Source organism: Crocodylus siamensis, chromosome 8, assembly GCF_052110815.1.
Source record: "Crocodylus siamensis isolate JL-2025a chromosome 8, ASM5211081v1, whole genome shotgun sequence".
In the NCBI taxonomy this organism is placed as follows: domain Eukaryota; kingdom Metazoa; phylum Chordata; order Crocodylia; family Crocodylidae; genus Crocodylus; species Crocodylus siamensis.
The window spans coordinates 57,832,089-57,849,325 of record NC_143402.1 but is presented as its reverse complement, the minus strand read 5'-3'; the positions used below and the strand labels follow the sequence as shown (position 1 = coordinate 57,849,325).

At 62.4% G+C, this 17,237-nt stretch overlaps 2 protein-coding genes across 5 annotated transcripts; one reads left to right on the top strand and one right to left on the bottom strand.

Annotated features, from left to right (window-relative positions):
* Positions 1-1,206: 1,206 nt before the first annotated feature.
* Positions 1,207-4,515, bottom strand: CRB3 (crumbs cell polarity complex component 3). 3 transcript variants are annotated; one of them, XM_090059785.1, is made up of 4 exons: positions 4,001-4,515; positions 3,229-3,424; positions 2,119-2,177; positions 1,207-1,952 (listed from the first exon to the last, which is right to left on the bottom strand). In XM_090059785.1, exons 2-4 carry the CDS (start codon positions 3,302-3,304, stop codon positions 1,752-1,754), a joined length of 336 nt encoding a protein of 111 aa, XP_089915911.1. In that variant the 5' UTR covers positions 3,305-3,424; positions 4,001-4,515; the 3' UTR covers positions 1,207-1,751. The 3 variants fall into 3 exon arrangements, with proteins under 3 accessions (XP_089915911.1, XP_089915912.1, XP_089915910.1); XM_090059786.1 differs by lacking the exon at positions 4,001-4,515 and adding an exon at positions 3,786-3,907; XM_090059784.1 differs by lacking the exon at positions 4,001-4,515 and adding an exon at positions 2,515-2,629 and having other exon boundaries at positions 3,229-3,421.
* A 2,195-nt stretch (positions 4,516-6,710) lies between these two features.
* On the top strand, positions 6,711-17,233 carry SLC25A23 (solute carrier family 25 member 23). 2 transcript variants are annotated; one of them, XM_090059754.1, is made up of 10 exons: positions 6,711-7,013; positions 8,549-8,675; positions 10,372-10,459; positions 11,277-11,388; positions 13,428-13,586; positions 13,708-13,860; positions 14,228-14,335; positions 14,703-14,870; positions 14,999-15,149; positions 15,309-17,233. In XM_090059754.1, the coding sequence occupies exons 1-10, from the start codon at positions 6,861-6,863 to the stop codon at positions 15,491-15,493; spliced, it is 1,404 nt and encodes a 467-aa protein (XP_089915880.1). In that variant the 5' UTR covers positions 6,711-6,860; the 3' UTR covers positions 15,494-17,233. The 2 variants fall into 2 exon arrangements, with proteins under 2 accessions (XP_089915880.1, XP_089915879.1); XM_090059753.1 differs by having other exon boundaries at positions 11,274-11,388.
* Positions 17,234-17,237: the final 4 nt, after the last annotated feature.

Genomic DNA, 17,237 nt, shown 5'->3' with positions numbered 1-17,237 from the left:
GAGGACTCCTCCGTGAATCCGGGTGTCTTCCGCGCAGGCTCGGCGCTCTACTCTCCTCCCCGAGCCGCGGAGGGAATCCAGGAGGCCGGGACGGGTGTGCACTGGTGTGTGTTGGAGTTTAGGCTGCTGCTGGTGCTGGGGTTTAGACACAAGGGGTGGGGTGGGGTGGGGGGGCGGGGTTGTGAGGTCCCAGCCCTGGGGGGAAGAGATGCAGCCACCTCTGGGGGGGGGTGGGGGGCTGGGAGGAGAGTTGGCCCTGTCCTGGGGGCTTCCATTAACACCCTGAGCTGGATTCAACTGGGATGGGAGGAGGGCACCACTTGCCCGGGTTTAGGGGCAGGCAAAGGTCACAATCCTTGGATAAGATCACTGGGTACCAAGCTCAGCTGCCTGGGCCTTAAGGGAGAGGAGCAGTGGCAGGTGCATGGCTAGGAACCACCTGGGGTGGGGAAAAAGCACCAGGGCTCCCCAGCCCTGAGTGCTGCCTTCCTCCCCCGCAGCCCACCCCACCCCACCCCACCCATGGCTGTAGGATCTTGGCCCCTTAACACCAAGCCCACCCCCCACTGTAGGTCCCAGTGCATCCTGGAATGCTGGGGGTTCCCTGGTGGGGGGTGGTACAAAGCAGGGGGCAGTGCTGGGGGTTGGACCAGAACCTTTGGGGCTCCCCCACTGTTGAAGGGTCTCTACGGGTAAAGAACCCCACCCTGCCAGGTGCTGCACCTCAAGCCAGGTCAGGGGGGTGCCCCCCCACCCTATTCCCCAGCCCCTAGTGACACTGGCTAGCAGCTGGGGGTGGAGGGGTCTCTGCCCGTTCTTCACTTCCCTGCTACAAGCAGGACCCAACTGGGTAGGCCACAGGGGATGGGGGACAGGCTCTCAGCTGTGGGGCAGCAGAAGAGGATTCGGGTGGGGGTGACCCCTGCTCCAGCTCCTGGAAGGCAGGAAGCTCCCTGCTTGCTTTGACCTGCTGCCCCAAGCAGGGGTAGCTGAGCCTCATCCCCCAACGCAATATGCAGCAGCAGGAGGAAGTTATTATCCCCCTCACACACACCAGCCTTGGGTAGGGGGTCATCCCTGCACCCTCAGAGCATTCCTGGAAGGGGACATAAGCACCACTTCCCACATAGGCATGACAGGGTATGGAGGTGGAGCCAGCTAAGGCTGGAAGAGCAGCATCCCCACACCCCAGTCCCCCTGTGACAATTCAAAAACAAACCCAGGATTTTATTAAACATCCATTCAAAGCCATTAAAAGGGGAGGGGAGTGGGGGGACAGATTAGAGCAGCATCAGCCTGACCCCCTACTCCCCCTCCCAAGACAGACACAGGAGGCTGCCCCCAGGGGAGCAGGGGTACAGACCAGTTCAGCGGGCAAGGAGCAGGACCCCACCTATTGCTTTGGCCACCAGGGAGCATAAGTCCAATCCCCACCCAGAGCCTGGACAGACAAAGGGACACTGGAGAGACCAGTGTGGGGTGGGGGGCTGTCAGAGACCCCCTTCCTTGGGTTCAGCCACCAGGGAACACTCATGGGGGCAGATCTAGCCCCAGCCTCTTCTGCAGGACAGACAGACAGATGCAGGAATAAAGACCAGTCCGGAGGGGGTACTGTCTGGGTCCCCCCTATTGCTTCCACCACCAGGAAGCACCACAGGGTAGCAAGGCAGCTGCAACTGCCCCTGGCCCCAGCATGGTTCCCCATAGATGGGGGGCAGGAGTCCAAGGTGGGGCAGAAGTCTGGGAGGATCTCAGATGAGTCGCTCCTCAGGGGGCAGTTTGAGGTGGGGGCTGGGCCCAACGCGGGCACCTGCTTGCTCCTCGCTGCTGGGCCGGTAGGTGCCCTCTGTCTGCCGTTTCTCCCGCAGCTTCAGCACCCCAAAGACCAGGAGCCCCAGGAGCAGCAGCCCACCGAAGATGCTGCACACACTGATGGCTGCCACCTCCCCTGCCTGTGTGCGGACAGAGGTGGGGCGGGGGGGAAACAAAATCAGTGGAGAGTATTGGACCCCCCCAGCTTCCTCTGAGGTAGGACCCAGAGCCCACCACCACTCCCACACCCTGCACCCAGTCTGGCACCCTCCTACCCTAATCCCCCCTGCACTCCTCTACACTCACTGTGAGCCCTGAGGAATCAGCGGGACCATCTGTGCGGTTACTGCTGGTGGTATTGGCCTCTGGGTTGGAGGGAAGCAAAAGAAAGGAAGGGGTTAATCTCGGGGGTGGGGGGAGAGGAATAAGCAGCCGTGAAGAGGCATCTGTTGGAGTCACCCCTCCCCACACACAAGGCAGTGCTGTGCCTGGATCCACCCCCTCAAGATGCAACCAACTCTGGGGTGGGGCAGCAGCCCAGGGGAACAGGAAGTGAAGGACCCCCACACACACCCCACAGCTGGAGGCAAGCAGCACATGCCCCAGCCCCCCACCCCCAAAGGACAGGTGCCCCCAGGCCTACCACCCCCCACAGAACCCAGATGTCCTGTCCCCCCACCTCACCAGCTCTGCCCCACCCACCTGACGTCTGCCCGAAACTTCCAGGTCTTGAGCAATGGGTAGGCTGGTCAGGCCTGATACCATCCTGCAGTTCTTGAGGGACCCATCTCCCGGGAGAGCCCAGTTGTCTGGCCTCCTGCACCCCCCACCCCCAGTCAAACCATATCCCCAAAGTAGAAGAGTGGAGAAGCCAGGCAGCCTGGCTCCCATGCCCCCCTGCTCCAGCCCAGCAGACCACCCCCACCCCACACAATTGGAACACAGGAAACCCAGGTATCCTGATACCCCCCATGCCTGGGAAGTGGGAGGTGGGCATTTACACAGGGGTCCATGGAGGGGGTCCACCTACCCCAGCAGAGCCCCTTTGTGCCTCACCCACCTGGCTCTGCTACTGACATATAGCCACCTCTGGAGTGGGGCAGTGGCAGTCATATAGCACAGAGAAGGGGGTGGGGGTCCATCCTCCATCCAGGCCCACTTCTCTGGCCCCAGGTGCAAGGCACTGTACATTTTCTTCTCCCCTCTCCCATGAGCGGCCCCCTAACCCATCATCTCTGGGGTGGCTGCAAGCTGCTTCTGGCTCTGGTGTGGAACAGAGCAGCTGCACAATATGAAGCCAGCTCATCCTGACTTGCAGGGACTGCCCGGGACCCTGGCCCTCACCCCCTCCCCTCCCTCTGCCTGGAAGAGAACCCAGGTGTCCTGGCTCCCATCCCCCTTAGCTCATTCACTTACCATGGCCCAGGGCTGGATGGACTGTGGTCTGTAGCATCGCTGCTAGCAGGAGAGCCAGGGGGGGCAGTTCTGCCATCGCCCCCAGCTGGGGGGGATATAGTGACCCCCCCAATTAACCAGCTGCTCAGGGTGGTATACGTAGCCAAGCCTTCTGTGAGATGCAGCTGCTTCTGGGGAAGACCACAGGGTCCCCTACCTGGAGAAGGGGCAGGGGTCAGGCTCAGGAGCAGTGATAGTAGTGGGGGAAGGTGCAGCACAGGGCGCTGTACGCATAGGGCAGAGACCCCACTGCTCCCTGTGCTGCAGAGGGAGGGGAAACTGAGGCACAGAGAGAGGCCGCAGCACACGCAAAGACTCCCCCGGCCCAGGGCATTCTGGGATATGCCAGTCTCCCCCACCCATCCTGATGGTCAATTTTTAAGCCCGCAGAGGCGGCCCCACGCGAGGGGGTAACCCCTTGCTTGCCGCCCCGCCCAACCATGGGTGTCCCGGGGAGGGGGGAAGAAGTGTAGGGGTGGTCTTTCTACTCCCTGCACGGAGAAGAGGGGAAGGGGCACCTGTTCCCGGCATGAGTGGGCTCCAGGCTACGCGATCTCCTGGGTTCCCGACGCGGGGGAAGGGGTTAACCCCTGCTGTACCACGGGCTGAAGGACACGGTCCCTTCCCCTCAGCCCCCGGGTCTGGAGTCCAAGCCACCCCCGGGGCAAGGGTTACCTGGCGGATAGGAGGTAACCTCTACGCCCCGCCCCCACGCGTGCCCCCTCACACTCACCCACCGCCGCGTCCGTCGGTGCGTCCGTCTGTCCAGCCCCGCTCTTCCTCCTGCTCACGTGACCCGGGGCCCCGCCCCCTACACCTGAGACCGACAGGTACCGCCCCCCTGCACGGGGCGGGGCGCACACCTGGCTGCCAAGGCCCCGAGGGAGGGGCTCACCTGAGAGCAGGTGCGTGCAGCCGAGCGGAGAAGCCCGGCGTCCGGGCAACGGGAGCGGGGGGAACCCAGGCGCCCGGCCTCCCCCGCCATGCTCCAGCCCTTCTCAGGGAACCTGGACGTCCTTGCTCCCAGCCCCCTCCCAGCTGCTCTAACTCCGCTCCTCTCCCAGGCTGGAGAAAACCCGGGTGTCCTGGTCCCCCGCCGCGCTCCTTCCTGGCTAAGTGCGACGACCCGAAAGTGCCCCCCACCCCCCGCTCTCCAAGCGCTTGGCAGGTGAATGGCCCCGCGCGGGGGTAAACCGAGGGGTCGGGAACCCAGGAGTCCTGGCTTGGCATCGCTTCCTTCAGCTGGGCTCCACTTCCCTCCCAGAGCAGGGAAAGAACCGAGGTGTTCGGGCTGCCTGGTCTAGAGGGAACCCAGGTGTCCGAGGCACCTCCCTACCCCCTTGAAGCCTTCTTGGTCTGATCTCTTCTAGGGAAGATTTTGGGGTGGGTGACGCCTCTGAGATCCCCCCCAGACTCCGCCCTGGTTCTGAGGGGCCCTGGCGCTGGAGGCGGGGCGAGGGGGGTTTATCCCGGGCTAAATGCATGTGTCCGGGCCCTCAACACCGATCAAATGAAACGGACCCTAGAGAGGCACGCTACCAGGCTGCCTCAGTTTCCCCCTGGTACCACAGTGCTGTGCCCCCCCTCAGGGGAGGTGGCTGGTTTAATCTTGGGCGGGTTAATCCAAGGTAACTCGCTAACTGCCTCCTCCAGGACCCCGGGTTAAATGCGGACACACGTAACATCTAACCCCCGCGGCCGCTGCGCCCTGGGTTCTAGGGGCGGTCCTGGATCCCGGATGCCTGGGAAGGGGGGACAGTGATTGGATAAAGTAGGGGTGGCAGACAGGGCCCAGATACCTGGATCCTAATTCCCCAAGGCTGAGCCCAAGTCCGCAAGGAGCGCTCCCTGCCTCAGTTTCCCCAGATGTAAGAAGCAAACAAGTCGCTTTGGTGGGGGGGCTGCAGGCAACCAACGCGCCCGGCGTCTCCCACGCAGGAAGGCGGGGTACCCATATTTCATGGATGGAGTTTGGGGGGGAGGCTCAAAAAAAGTTGTCTGTATCTTTAAGAGGGACAGGCCCTTGCCCTCTGTAACGGCCACGGAAGGGTTAATGGCGCCTAGCTCGCCCCTCACGGCTGCAAACCGCTGGGAAGGGGGGGCGGCTCCGCCAATCAGGAGGCGGGAGAGTGGGAGAAGTGGAGGCGGCGACATTGAGTTTCGTGTCTCCTCCGGGAGGGCAGCGCGGTGCGGGCGGGCGAGAATTCCCCTCCCTTGCCCCGGGAGCGGGCCCCATGGCCCCGGCTGCCCCGGTTCCTTCCCGGACCGCTGCTAAGCGACGCCGCTGGCGGAGGAACAAACCGACCCATTCACGGCGCCAATATCGCGGATTAAACCCATTCCCCCCGTGACCGGCTAATACGCTGTAAAGGGGATTAATGACGTCACCAGGGGCATCGTGGGAACCTTTCTCCCGCCCCCAGCTCCAACGCCTCTTGGGTGCGTTGCAGCCGGGGCCGGTATCGCTCCCTCACCAGAGGTGGCTGCATCCCAGCCCCCGCCAGCACCCATGCCTGCATTCCCTCCTCTGGGTCTCTGCCCCCGCCCCCACCTGTTTCCCCACGTGACCGGAGCTGCCCTTTCCCAGCCATTGTTGTGCCACACCCCAGAGCTGGTTGCATTTCAGAGCCCGGGAACGACGTGCACCTGCCCCCGCAGGTGGTTGCACCTGAGCTCAGGGCCAACAATTGTGTCCACGGTCGTCTCCCCGTCCTGGCGGGGCCGTGGCCCACCCCAGAGATAGCTGCTTTTCGGCGGCTTTTTTTTTTTTTTTTTTTTTTTTTTTTTTTTTATTAAAAACATTTTATTAGTAAAAGCTGTCACTATGAAACACATTAAGAAAAACTACAAGTAAACAAAATGCACCTGAGGTTTCACAAAGTTAATAGAAACTCACTTTTACAAATTTTCGGCGGCAACTCAAGCCTAGAACAGAGCGCCCCCCAGCTGAGCCTGGTGGGCAAACCCGAGCACAGAAGGGGGGAATCCGCGTTTAGCTTGTAGGATATGGTGGGTAGTCTCTAAGGAGAGGGATTAATTGTACCACGAGGGCGCCGGGGAAAGAACGCAGGAGTCCTGCCCCCCACTCCCAACCCACTCCATGTGGTTCCCTTCCTGGAGCCGGGGCAGCGGTTCAGAACCCAGGTGTCCGGGGTACCGCCCCTCCCAGAGGGATCCCAGGGGTCCTGCCCCCACCCCCCATTACCCCTTAACCGTCTAGGCCCCACTCAGCCTGGAACAAGAGCCCAGGCATCCTGCCCCCCACCCCTTCCAACTCCCCCAGCCCAGAGGTAGAACCTAGGGTCCTGCCCCCCAACTGCTCTGCCCTTTTGACTCCACCCTAGGGCTGAAACCCAGGCGTCCTGACTCCCTCCCACTATCCGCTCTAACCACTTGACCCCACTCCTCCAGGGCTGAAACTCAGGCGTGTCTCGAAAAAGCGGGGCGGGCGGCGACGCCAAGCAGCGCGTGGCGCAGCGGCAGCAACCGGTTCCGTACCCCCCAGCCCCGGCACCAGGCTCCCGGCCCCCGGCGGGCATGGCGGGACGGCTGTGCGGCGCTCGGTGCTGCACGGACCAAGCTTGAGCGGGGCCATGCGGGGCGCGGGCGGGGACGCCGAGCGCCGGCGGCAGTGGGGGGCCTTGTTCGACGAGCTGGACGCCAATAAGGACGGGCGGGTGGACGTGGAGGAGCTGCGCCAGGGCCTGGCCCGCCTGGGCATGAGCGCGGGGGCCCGGGCCGAGGAGGTACCGGGGCGCCTTGGACCCGGGAAGGCTGGGACCGGTCGGGTTCCCTATCGGGGTGGGGGTTGTGGGGAAACTGAGGCAGGGGGTGGGACCCAGGCGTCCGGGATGCCGGCTTTGCCCCCCCCCACCCGCTGGGCCTCCGTCGGTCTCCCACAGCTGAGCAGGGAACCCAGGCGTCCGGGCTGCCGGGCCTCCGCCCCCGCTCAGACCCGTTAGATCCACGCTGTTGCCGGCACTGGGCGGGGGGAACGTCGCTGGACCCTAGTGTGCTGCCAAGGCTGGAGCTAGTACCCAGGCATCCCGGCTGCCGGTCCCCGCCCCGAACCTGCTCCACTCAGAGCTGCAGAGGGAACCCAGGCATCCAGCTGCCCCCTACCCCTCTGACCACTGGTTCCTGCTGCCTCCTGCAAGGAGTGGGGGGAAGGGCTTGATACGGAAGCGGAGTGGATGGCGTGTGTAACAGGCCTAGACACGTGTGCACCCATGGGGTCCAGACACGCGTGTGCAAGGCGAGCCCAGTACCACATGCTTTCATATGCCTGGAGGAGGCACATGCATGTGCCCTCCCTGCCTTGCGGAGGTGGAGGGAATGACTACCCATGGGGGCTGTGACACACCTGTGACGTGTGTGACACATGTGGTGTACAAAGCCCCAGGCTTCCTGGGCCAGTGAGAGCAATGGGAGCCTGGATACCTGGGTTCTCTCCTGCTGTGTGTGGGGAGGGGGTGTGGGGCTGCCAGATGCCTGGGTTCTTTGTTCTTCTTGCAAAGAAAGAACCTAGGTGTCCAGCGTGCCGGGGGGCAGCAGGATCTGGGGAGGGAGGTGCAGCACCCCATGGCAGAGGTGGGGGAGTTGGCTGGGCCCCATGCAGTATAAATAGTGCCTGGCATGGGGCTACACAGTATTTTTAGTGCCTAGAGTATCTCCTCAGGGCAGAAGAAAGTGGCTGACGGTGCCCCAGGCACTCAGGACTTAAAGGAGGCACCCCACAATAGGACCCAGGAGTCCAAGCTTCCAGCCTTCCCCTGCTGTAACCACTAGTCCCCCCTTCCCTGGAGGGAACCCAGGCATCTGGGCTCCCACGGGTGCCCCTGCAAGCCCCAGTGGTCCCGTGACTAGCTGGGCACGCACGGAATGTAAACATATGGGGCCCAATTCTGCATCTGGATCCTGGCCTGAGCACACGGGAAGGGGTGGGGCTGAGGCTTCTTTATTCTATAAGCTGCTGGGCTGGGGGCAGAGCTTGACGGGTCGGAGGGCACCTGAACACCTGAGTTCCCTCCTGCTCAGGAAGAGGGGTCCGGTGATTAGAGAGGGGGGTGCTGGGAGCGCAGACACCTTAAACCCTCACTGCCTGTGGTGCTGCCAGCTGATTCCTTCCACTGTGAGGAGCTGCAGGGCACTGAAAATACCAAGCAGCCCCAATGGGGGGACAGTGAGACAGAGGCAGCCCCAGCTTCCCTGTCCTGCAACCCCCCATGTTTGTCCTGTGCACTGACTCCCACACTGAAACCAACCCCTTGTGTCCCCCCAGGAGATCCTGCGCGAAGGTGACACAGACCACGATGGGCAGCTGGACTTCGAGGAGTTTGCCCGGTTCTTGCAGGAGCGAGAGCGGCGCTTACGCCTCATGTTCCACCACCTGGACCGCAACCGTGATGGTACTGGGACCCCCATACCCTCCCCATGACCCCCTGTCTGCCCCTCATGTTCCAACAGTACCAACGCCCACCATGGGACCCCCCCTTGACCCCTGACTCATACCAGAACCCCTTGGGTCCCCCCATCCTGTCCTAAGCACTGTGGTGATGGGAACCCCTCCCAGACCCTCCCCACCCCCAACTAGCATCTCATGTTCCACCCCCTCATTTGCAGCTGAACATACCAGCACCCCACAGGACCCCTTGGACCCCCTGCCTGCACCTCATGTTTCACACAGCGATACCAGGACCGTGGACCCCACCACAGCCTTCTCAGGCCCTCTCCCCACCCCCAGCTAGTGCAACCACAATGGTACTGGGGGACCTCCCCTTGCCCCCACTGTGGACCCTCCATGGACCACCCCCCCCCGGGACACCTCCCCATGTGTGCCTCATGCTCCACTGCCTAGACTGCAACCACAACAGTACTGGGACCCACCCCTCTGCTCCCAGGGACCTTCCCCAGTGTGCCCCATATGGATCCCCCCTGCTGCTCCCAGGACCCCTATGTGCCCCATGTTCCAGCCAGTACAGTAGTGGGGCCCTCCACCTTCCAGGGACCTCCTGGGACCCCTCCCCTACCTGTGCCTCATGCTTCACTGCCTGGACCACGGCCAAAATGGTACCGGGACCCCCCTTACTGCCCCCACACACCCGCTGCCTCCATTCCCTAACCTAAAGCCCTCTTTTCTGCCCCTCAGCCTTGAGCTTGTGTGCTGCATCCAAGGGGCACAGACCACTCCCAGACCTCCCAGATCAGGACTCCTGGGTTCCCCACCCCGCCATAGTCCCCACCCCATTCCTGGGTGGGGGCAGCTAGGGGCTGGTGGGGGAACCTGGAGGCTGCTGCCTGGGTGGACTGAGGCTGATGGAAGCTGGATGCTGCCAGCATCACCCCCCATCAATCCCGTCTGCCTGGGCATCACCAGGCTGGAGTTGGGGGCAGGGGCAGTTGGTCTCTGGGGCTGTCACTGATGCTGGGGCAGGCTGGATCAGGTCTCAGTCTGGGACATGGGGGCATCCCCACCTCCAGGGGCCCCTGTGAGCATTGGGCTGGCCCCTGTTGACATGTGTGTAGAGGGTGGCACACTTGTGCTAGATGGGCTGGAGGGGTTTGCCCAGGTCTCCCAGTGAGCAACAGTGAAGCTGGAGGAGGGGAGGAGTTCTGTCAGGGCCTGAGTGGGGAGGCATGTGAGTGCATTCTCACATGTGTGCGAGCAGGACCAACCACTCCCTGAGCAGTGCGTGATGCCCAGTGGGCACGTGCCTCAGGTGACAGGGGCACTGGCTCCTGCTCCCAGGGGCCAACTTGTATGCTTCACACACCTGCACACATGTGCATGAATGACACATGCCTCTTCAGGCTGGGGGGCGCGGCAACCACCTGCAGGTGGTGAGTGGGGACTGCCTGTAGGCACCTGAGGTGGTGTCAGTGGCGAGAGAGGGAGGGTGGTAGGCAGTAAGGGGTCCTAGCAGTGGGGGGAGGGGCAGCAACTGCCCACAAAAGCTGGCAGTAGCCTTAGCAGTGGCCAATCTCAGGGGTGGCACATGCCCCCCCATGCCTCCCCTACGCATTGTATATGAACATGTGAACCTTTACAGTTGTACACTCTCTATACACATGTGCTGATCCCCACCCTCCTGTACTTGTCCCCAGGCCAAATTGATGTCTCTGAAATTCAGCAAACCTTCCGCAGCCTGGGGGTGCCCATCACTCGCGCCCAGGCTCAGAGGATTCTTGCCAGGTGAGTGCGGACCTTTGAAGCCCTCTGAAATCCCTGTAGCCCTGGTGCCCCCCCGCACTCGCGAGCCCTGCCAGACCCCTCAAACCCTTAGGTCCCACCCAGAGCCCTCCTAGCCCTCCAGACCATCCCAGAGCGTCTGGACCCCTCCATACCCGTGGAGTGCTCCCAGCACCCCCCCTGCATTCTCCTGGGACCCTCTATACCGCAAAGATGCCCTAGACCCCCAGACACCCCTGTATCCCTGCCCCCTTTCCCATAGTGCCCCCACCCCTTTGGGACCCCCTCTCTGGCCCCCACACCCTTGGGACCTGCCCCCAAGCCCTGCTGGGGTCTCTCCCCTCCCCCGATGGTTGCCACTAGCGGGGGACAGGTCAAGGGGGGCTGGGAGCCTGGACACCTGGGTTCAATCCCTGTTCTGTGGGGCAGTGGGAGCTGAGAGTCCAGATGCCTGGGTTCTCTGGGAGGGGAGTGGGGGACTGGGAACCCAGATGACTCATTTCTCTTTCTGCTCTGGGAAGGGAGTCAGGACTGGTGGGGAACAAGGGGAGCTGGGAGTCCAGACACCTGAGTTCTCTTTGCAGCTCTGGGAGGGATGGCGGGGGGTGGCCTGGGAGCCCGGATGCCTGGGTCCCTTGGCCAAGTCTTCCCTGTAGGGTGGAGTCCTGCCACAGCTGCAGCCCCAAGATAACCCAGTCCTGCGGCAGGGGGGGTCAGGCAGGGCCGTGGCCTTGGCCTTGGCCTTGGCCTTGGCCGTGGCCATGGCAGGGGCAGCCCCAGGCCCCGGCGCAGCCCTCATGGGGTCGGGGGGTGGCGGCAGCGTGGACCGGGATGGCACCATGACCATCGACTGGCAAGAATGGCGCGACCACTTCCTGCTGCACCCGCTGCACAACATGGAGGCTGTGGTACACTACTGGAAGCACTCCATGGTGAGCCCCTACTTGCCTCATCTTTGGGAGGAGTGGGAGCCCAGGCTCCTGGGTTCCCTTGCTGGGGGCTGCTGGAGGCAAGGAGAAAAGGGAACTGGATGCCAGGGTTCCAGAGTTTGGTTTCTGCCTCTGAGGAAGGCAGAAGGTGGGTCCAGGACGGGGGACCTGGAGCCCCGACTCTTGAGTTCTGTTCCCAGGGTTGGGGAAGCTGGGGTTGCATCCAGCTCTGGGGTGGAGCCAGGAGGAAGGTCGGGACTGGGCTCTGGCCTGACACTGTGACACTTAAGGAGCTTGGGGAGGCTGGGGGGTGGGAGGGAGGAAGGTGACACTCCTGAGCCAAGCAGCAGTGGTCAGGGGTGGAGGGGTTCCATTCCCTCCTAGCCCTATCCCAATCACCCTCCATCTCCATGTTCCAGGGCTCTGGCCTGGGGTCAGGGAGGGCTTCCCCCTCACCTCCCCTTCTCCTGGGGCTGGTCCTATCAGGGGGAGTGGGGATGTCACCTCAGAAGCTCATCTAAGGGGGAGGGAGGCTGAGAGCCAGTGGGGCTCGCTGCCCAGACTCCTGGGTTCTCTGGTCAGGCCAGGTGGAGATTACGGGTTATAATTAACTGGGTTGATCCCCTGGCAGGGACTGGGGGCGGGGATCATGTCCTGCCTCCAGCATCCTGGGGACAAGCAGTGGGGCTCAGGATGGGGTGGAATGATCTGGGTCCCCACTCAGCAGGGGGTGGGGAGTAGTGGTTAGAGCCCGGATGCCTGGGTTCCATCCCTGAGTTTGGGAAAAGGGTGGAGACGAGTGCTTAGAACAGTGTTGGGGGCAGGGGTGGGTCCAGGAACCTAGACATCTGGGTTCTGTCATAAGCTCTGGGAGTGGAAGGGGGTCTTGTGCTTAGAGCAGACCAGATTGGACACCTGGGTCCTATCCCAGATTAGAGAGGGGGTGGAAGTCTGGGAAGCCAGAACTCCTGGGTTCCTCCTTCCTCAGCTCTGGGGGTAGAGGGGCCTGGACTCCTCAGTTTCCTCCCCAGCTCCTCTTTGTATCCTGTGACAGCCACCCCATCCTCCACCACCCCCCTTGCCTTTTTCCTCTTTGGTGACACAAGAGGTGGGTGGAAGGGAGGGATGAGCTGAGCAACCCCCAGCTTTGATTGAGCATCTGCCCGGCTGATCCCATTAGGGGGATTTCACGGGGTTTATTGCCCAGCACTGCCCTGCACCTGCCCCACTGCCCTGCGCCTGCCATGGACAAGCTGGTGCCCCGACCCCTGCCAGACCCTGAGCTGGTAGGCTCCCAGATACCTGGGTTCCATCCCCAACTCCAGGAGGACACTGGGGGCTAGAGCTGGGGGGGGGGGTGGGCAGGGAGCCTGGATACATGGGTTCTATCCCAACTCTGGGCAAGGAGTGGGGTCTGTGGGGGGTGAGGTGGTAGAATAGGCTGTGGGAGTTTGGGAGCCTGAACACCTAGGTTCTCCTTAATTTGGGGAGGGGAGGGGGGCCTAGTGAGTTAGAGTAGGAAGGATGAGAGACTTCCATCCCTTATGAGCACGTTGGGGAGTCACCGGCCACTGCCCCCCCCCCCAAATTCCCCCATCCTCCTTCACTCCCTGCTTTTGTTTCCCCAGCTGCCCCCCTCCCCCTTCCACACTCTTCTAAGCCCTGAACTGGGATCTAGGTGAATGGGACATTCAGGACATCTCCCTCCCACCTGCAGATGCACCTGGTCTCCATGAGGGGGTATCACTTCCATCCTGGGAGGGGGGATATGGGTCGGTTGGGTCTCAGCCACCTCAGGTCCCATACTGGGAGGGACTGCTGGAGCAGGTAGGGAAGGGACAGCCTCTCCCCCCCCCCCCCCCTCCTCCCATCAGGGGGAAGGGGGCAGTTAGAGATCAGGCTGTGGTCAAGCACAGGCCGTGGGTGGGCCTTGATCTGGCCCCAGGGTGGAAGTGGAGCCAGGCCTGGTGTCAGTTCTCAGAGCTCCCGGGGTAGAGAGGTGGGCTGTGGTCCTGATCCTGATCCCCGCCCCCCCCCACCAGGTCTTGGACATCGGTGAGAGCCTGACGGTGCCAGACGAGTTCTCGGAGAAGGAGAAGACAACGGGGATGTGGTGGAAGCAGCTGTTGGCTGGAGCCGCGGCCGGGGCCGTGTCCCGTACTGGCACCGCCCCCCTTGACCGCCTCAAGGTTTTCATGCAGGTACCGCCCCCAGTGCTGCCTTTGACCCTGCGCCCCATGCTGCGCATCTACCTGGGGCGGTCCTGGCCCGCTCCAAGGGCCAAGGACCTGACCTCTGACCTCAGGCATTTGCCCCCACCAGGTGCATGCCTCCAAGTCAAATACAGTGAATGTGCTGGGGGGGCTGCGAGGGATGGTGTGTGAGGGTGGCATCCGTTCGCTCTGGCGCGGCAATGGCATCAACGTTCTCAAGATCGCACCTGAGTCAGCCATCAAGTTCATGGCCTATGAGCAGGTGGGGGCTGGGCTGGGCTGGGCTGGGGGAGGAGGGCAGAGCAAGGTGGGGAAGGAGTAGCAGTCGGAGGAACACATCTCATGGACTGTCCAAGCTTTGGGTTTAGCCCTTGTAGAACCTGTGTCTGTCTGTCCTTCTCACCTCCCAGGCATCTGCTCACACTGGACTTTTAGTGCAGCTCCGTTATAAAGGGGAACCCAGGTGTCCGGGCTCCTACCCCTGTTCTCCTTCCCACCCCCCAGACCCCACCCCTCTCCTAGAATATGCCCTCCCCCCGACCCCACCTTGAAGCTTGCCCCTCAGGGAAAGGGCTGGGGCAGGCCCCAATCCATGATGCCGGGCAGAGGTGATTCTGTTTCTTCCCCAGATCAAGCGGGCAATTCGGGGGCAGCAGGAGACTCTGCGGGTGCAGGAGCGCTTCGTAGCTGGGTCACTGGCTGGCGCCACCGCCCAAACCATCATCTACCCCATGGAGGTAAGAGCTGAGACAACAGGCAGGGGAACTGCCCCTGCCTCACTCCCAGTGCCTGCTGCTTGCCCTTGCTATAGCAGGGACCTCTCTGGGGTGTGTGGGGGCAACTGGGGATGCTGTGCTGCAGTGGGGGTGGTTTTGGGGGAGAAACACCCTTCTCCCATCCCCAAATCTTCTTATCTTCTTACTTTCCAGCCTCCCCCCTAGGGCAGTGCCTACCCTTCACCATCCTCCACACTGCATCCCAGGCTCAGCCACATCTTAGTTCTTAGACGCCCTGCTAAACAGCACTCCCGGGGCAGCTGTTCTCCTCCCCTCCCCAGGGGTCTGCTGGTTCATGCCTCCTCCCCTCCCTGATTTCATCCCCCAGGTGCTGAAAACACGGCTGACACTGCGGGCCACGGGGCAGTACGTGGGCGTAGCTGATTGCGCCCGTTCCATTTTGCGCCGTGAGGGTGTCCGGGCCTTCTACAAGGGCTACTTGCCCAACATGCTGGGCATCATCCCCTATGCCGGCATTGATCTGGCCATCTATGAGGTGGGACACAACCAGCACCAGGCACCTAGTCAGGGAGAGCAGGGGGAGGGAGGGGGAAGGCTGGAGAGCTTCCTCCTGGCAGCTGGAGATCATCCACCCCCCATTTTCTGACCCTCCTCCTCCCCCAGACCCTGAAGAACACCTGGCTGCAGAAGTATGGCAAGGACACAGCAGACCCAGGCGTCCTGGTGCTCCTGGCCTGTGGCACTGCATCCAGCACCTGCGGGCAGATTGCCAGCTACCCCCTGGCACTGGTCAGGACCCGAATGCAGGCGCAAGGTGAGGGGCTGTGTGTAGTTGTGACCTTGGTGCCTGCCACATTTCTACCCCAGAGGTGGCTGCAGCACCAGCCAGCTGCCTTGGGGATGCAATGAGAGGCTGGGGGGTGACTGGCCCCAGGCTTAACCACGTCTTCCCCCCCGCCCCCTCTTTGTGCAGCGTCAGTGGAGGGGGCCCCGCCGGCCACAATGCGGGGGTTGTTCCGGCACATTGTGGCACGTGAGGGGCTGCTGGGGCTATACCGCGGCATCGCCCCCAACTTCCTGAAGGTTATCCCAGCCGTCAGCATCAGCTATGTGGTCTATGAGAACATGAAGCAGGCACTGGGTGTGGTCTCCAGGTGAAACTGCCACCCCCCCTGGTGGGGGGCACCACAGAGCCCTCCCCCAATGGCCTTCTGGAGCCCCTGCACCTTGGCTGGATCGGGGTAGAGAGTTGCAGGGGTGGGAGGGCAGGAGGCCTCAGCTCCCCTGTTGCTGCTCAGAGCTTGCTGCATGTAAGTAGAGGCCTCCCAGGCAACACCCCAGTGGTGGCTGCATGTCAGGGCCCTGGAAAGGGGCTGGGAGTCCCCAAGGTGGAGCTGCCTCCCTCTCCCCAAAGCCAGAGCCACTCTGTCCATGCTGGATCCCAGCAAGAGATCCAGCCAATCAGCACTTGCCTGTGTAGAGACACTGGATCCCATCCTGGGATCCCACCTGTCAATGCTCGCCTTGTGTGGTGTCAACGTTGGATCCCAGCTGGGGATCCACCCAATCAGCAGTAATTTGCATAAAGGCACTGGATCCTAGCCTGGAAATCCCATCTATGAGCACTTAGTGACAACACTGGATCCCAGCTGGGAATCCTGCCAGTCAGCACTTACCTACATGGTGATGACACTGGATCCCAGCCCAGAATCCACCAGTCAGTGCTCAGCTCTGTGCAGGTGCTGGATCCTGGTGGGGAAATCCCGCCCCCTGAACCTGCTTCTGTAGTGATGTCACTGGATCCTGCCCATCAGCACTGGATCCCGGGGGGTCCCCACCTCCCACACAGGCCCCCAAAGCTCCATGCGCCCTTCCCTTCTGACTCAAACTGGCCTGGAGTCCAAAGGAGGAGCAGCAGGGGCCACTTGCTTCCCCCTCCTCCCATGAAGTATGCACCCCTGCTTAGCTTGGAGGGATCCCCCCTCAACCTCCCACATCCCAGGGGCTGGGGCCCGATGAAGGAGCTGAGCTGAGTGAGAAACTGGGGGGGCACTGTACATACATACACTGCCAGAGAACCCAGGCATACCAGCCACCTTCCCCACCCCAGGATTCAGGTATCCAAGCACATGGAGGCAGCAGGTCACACACACACACACACACACACACACACACACAGAGTCTCACCCCCACCCCTCACAACACCCCCCCCAGGCTAGAGACAAATGTGTGCATTACCCCCCCCAACCTCAAGCCCTTTCCCCACTCTGTATATGTTGCATGTGGATTGCACTGCATGTGTCCCACTCCCCCTCTGACCCCCATGGGGGGGCACATCCCCCTGCCTCCCCCCAAAGCAGGGGGTCCTGAGGGCAGTCTGCAAGGGCTATGGGGGGGTTCACCTTTGTTTCCTCCCAACATTCATTCCCCAGCCCCTGGTCCCATTCCCCGTTCTGGATACAGCCTGGGGGGAGTGGGTGAGAGGGCGTCGTGACCCGACCCCCCGCTCCAGCCCAGCGCAGATGGGGAGTCGGGGTCGGGCCGAGGATCGCTGCACAGCGCCGCAATACCCTACACTCGCCGCTAGGCAGCGCCGCGGGGGGCGGGGCTTCCAGTGTCAGGCAGACTCGTACCCCCCTTCAGCAGGGGCAGGAGGACGGGGGCGCTGTGGTCGGAGGGTCAGAGCACGTAGCTGAGGACGCGGGAGATCGTGACGCGAGCGGGGAGGAAGAAACCTGAGGCGTGGGACGACGCTTCTGGAGTGTTTTGCATAGCTAGTGAATTAACATTAATGTTATGTAAATGAAGCTAGTGTTGTGGAGCTGATCCGTCCGGTGGGCGGGGATCGCAAGGGGACAGAGATGAGGACAAAGCCGCTAATAAAGGGTTTGAAAACGTCCCG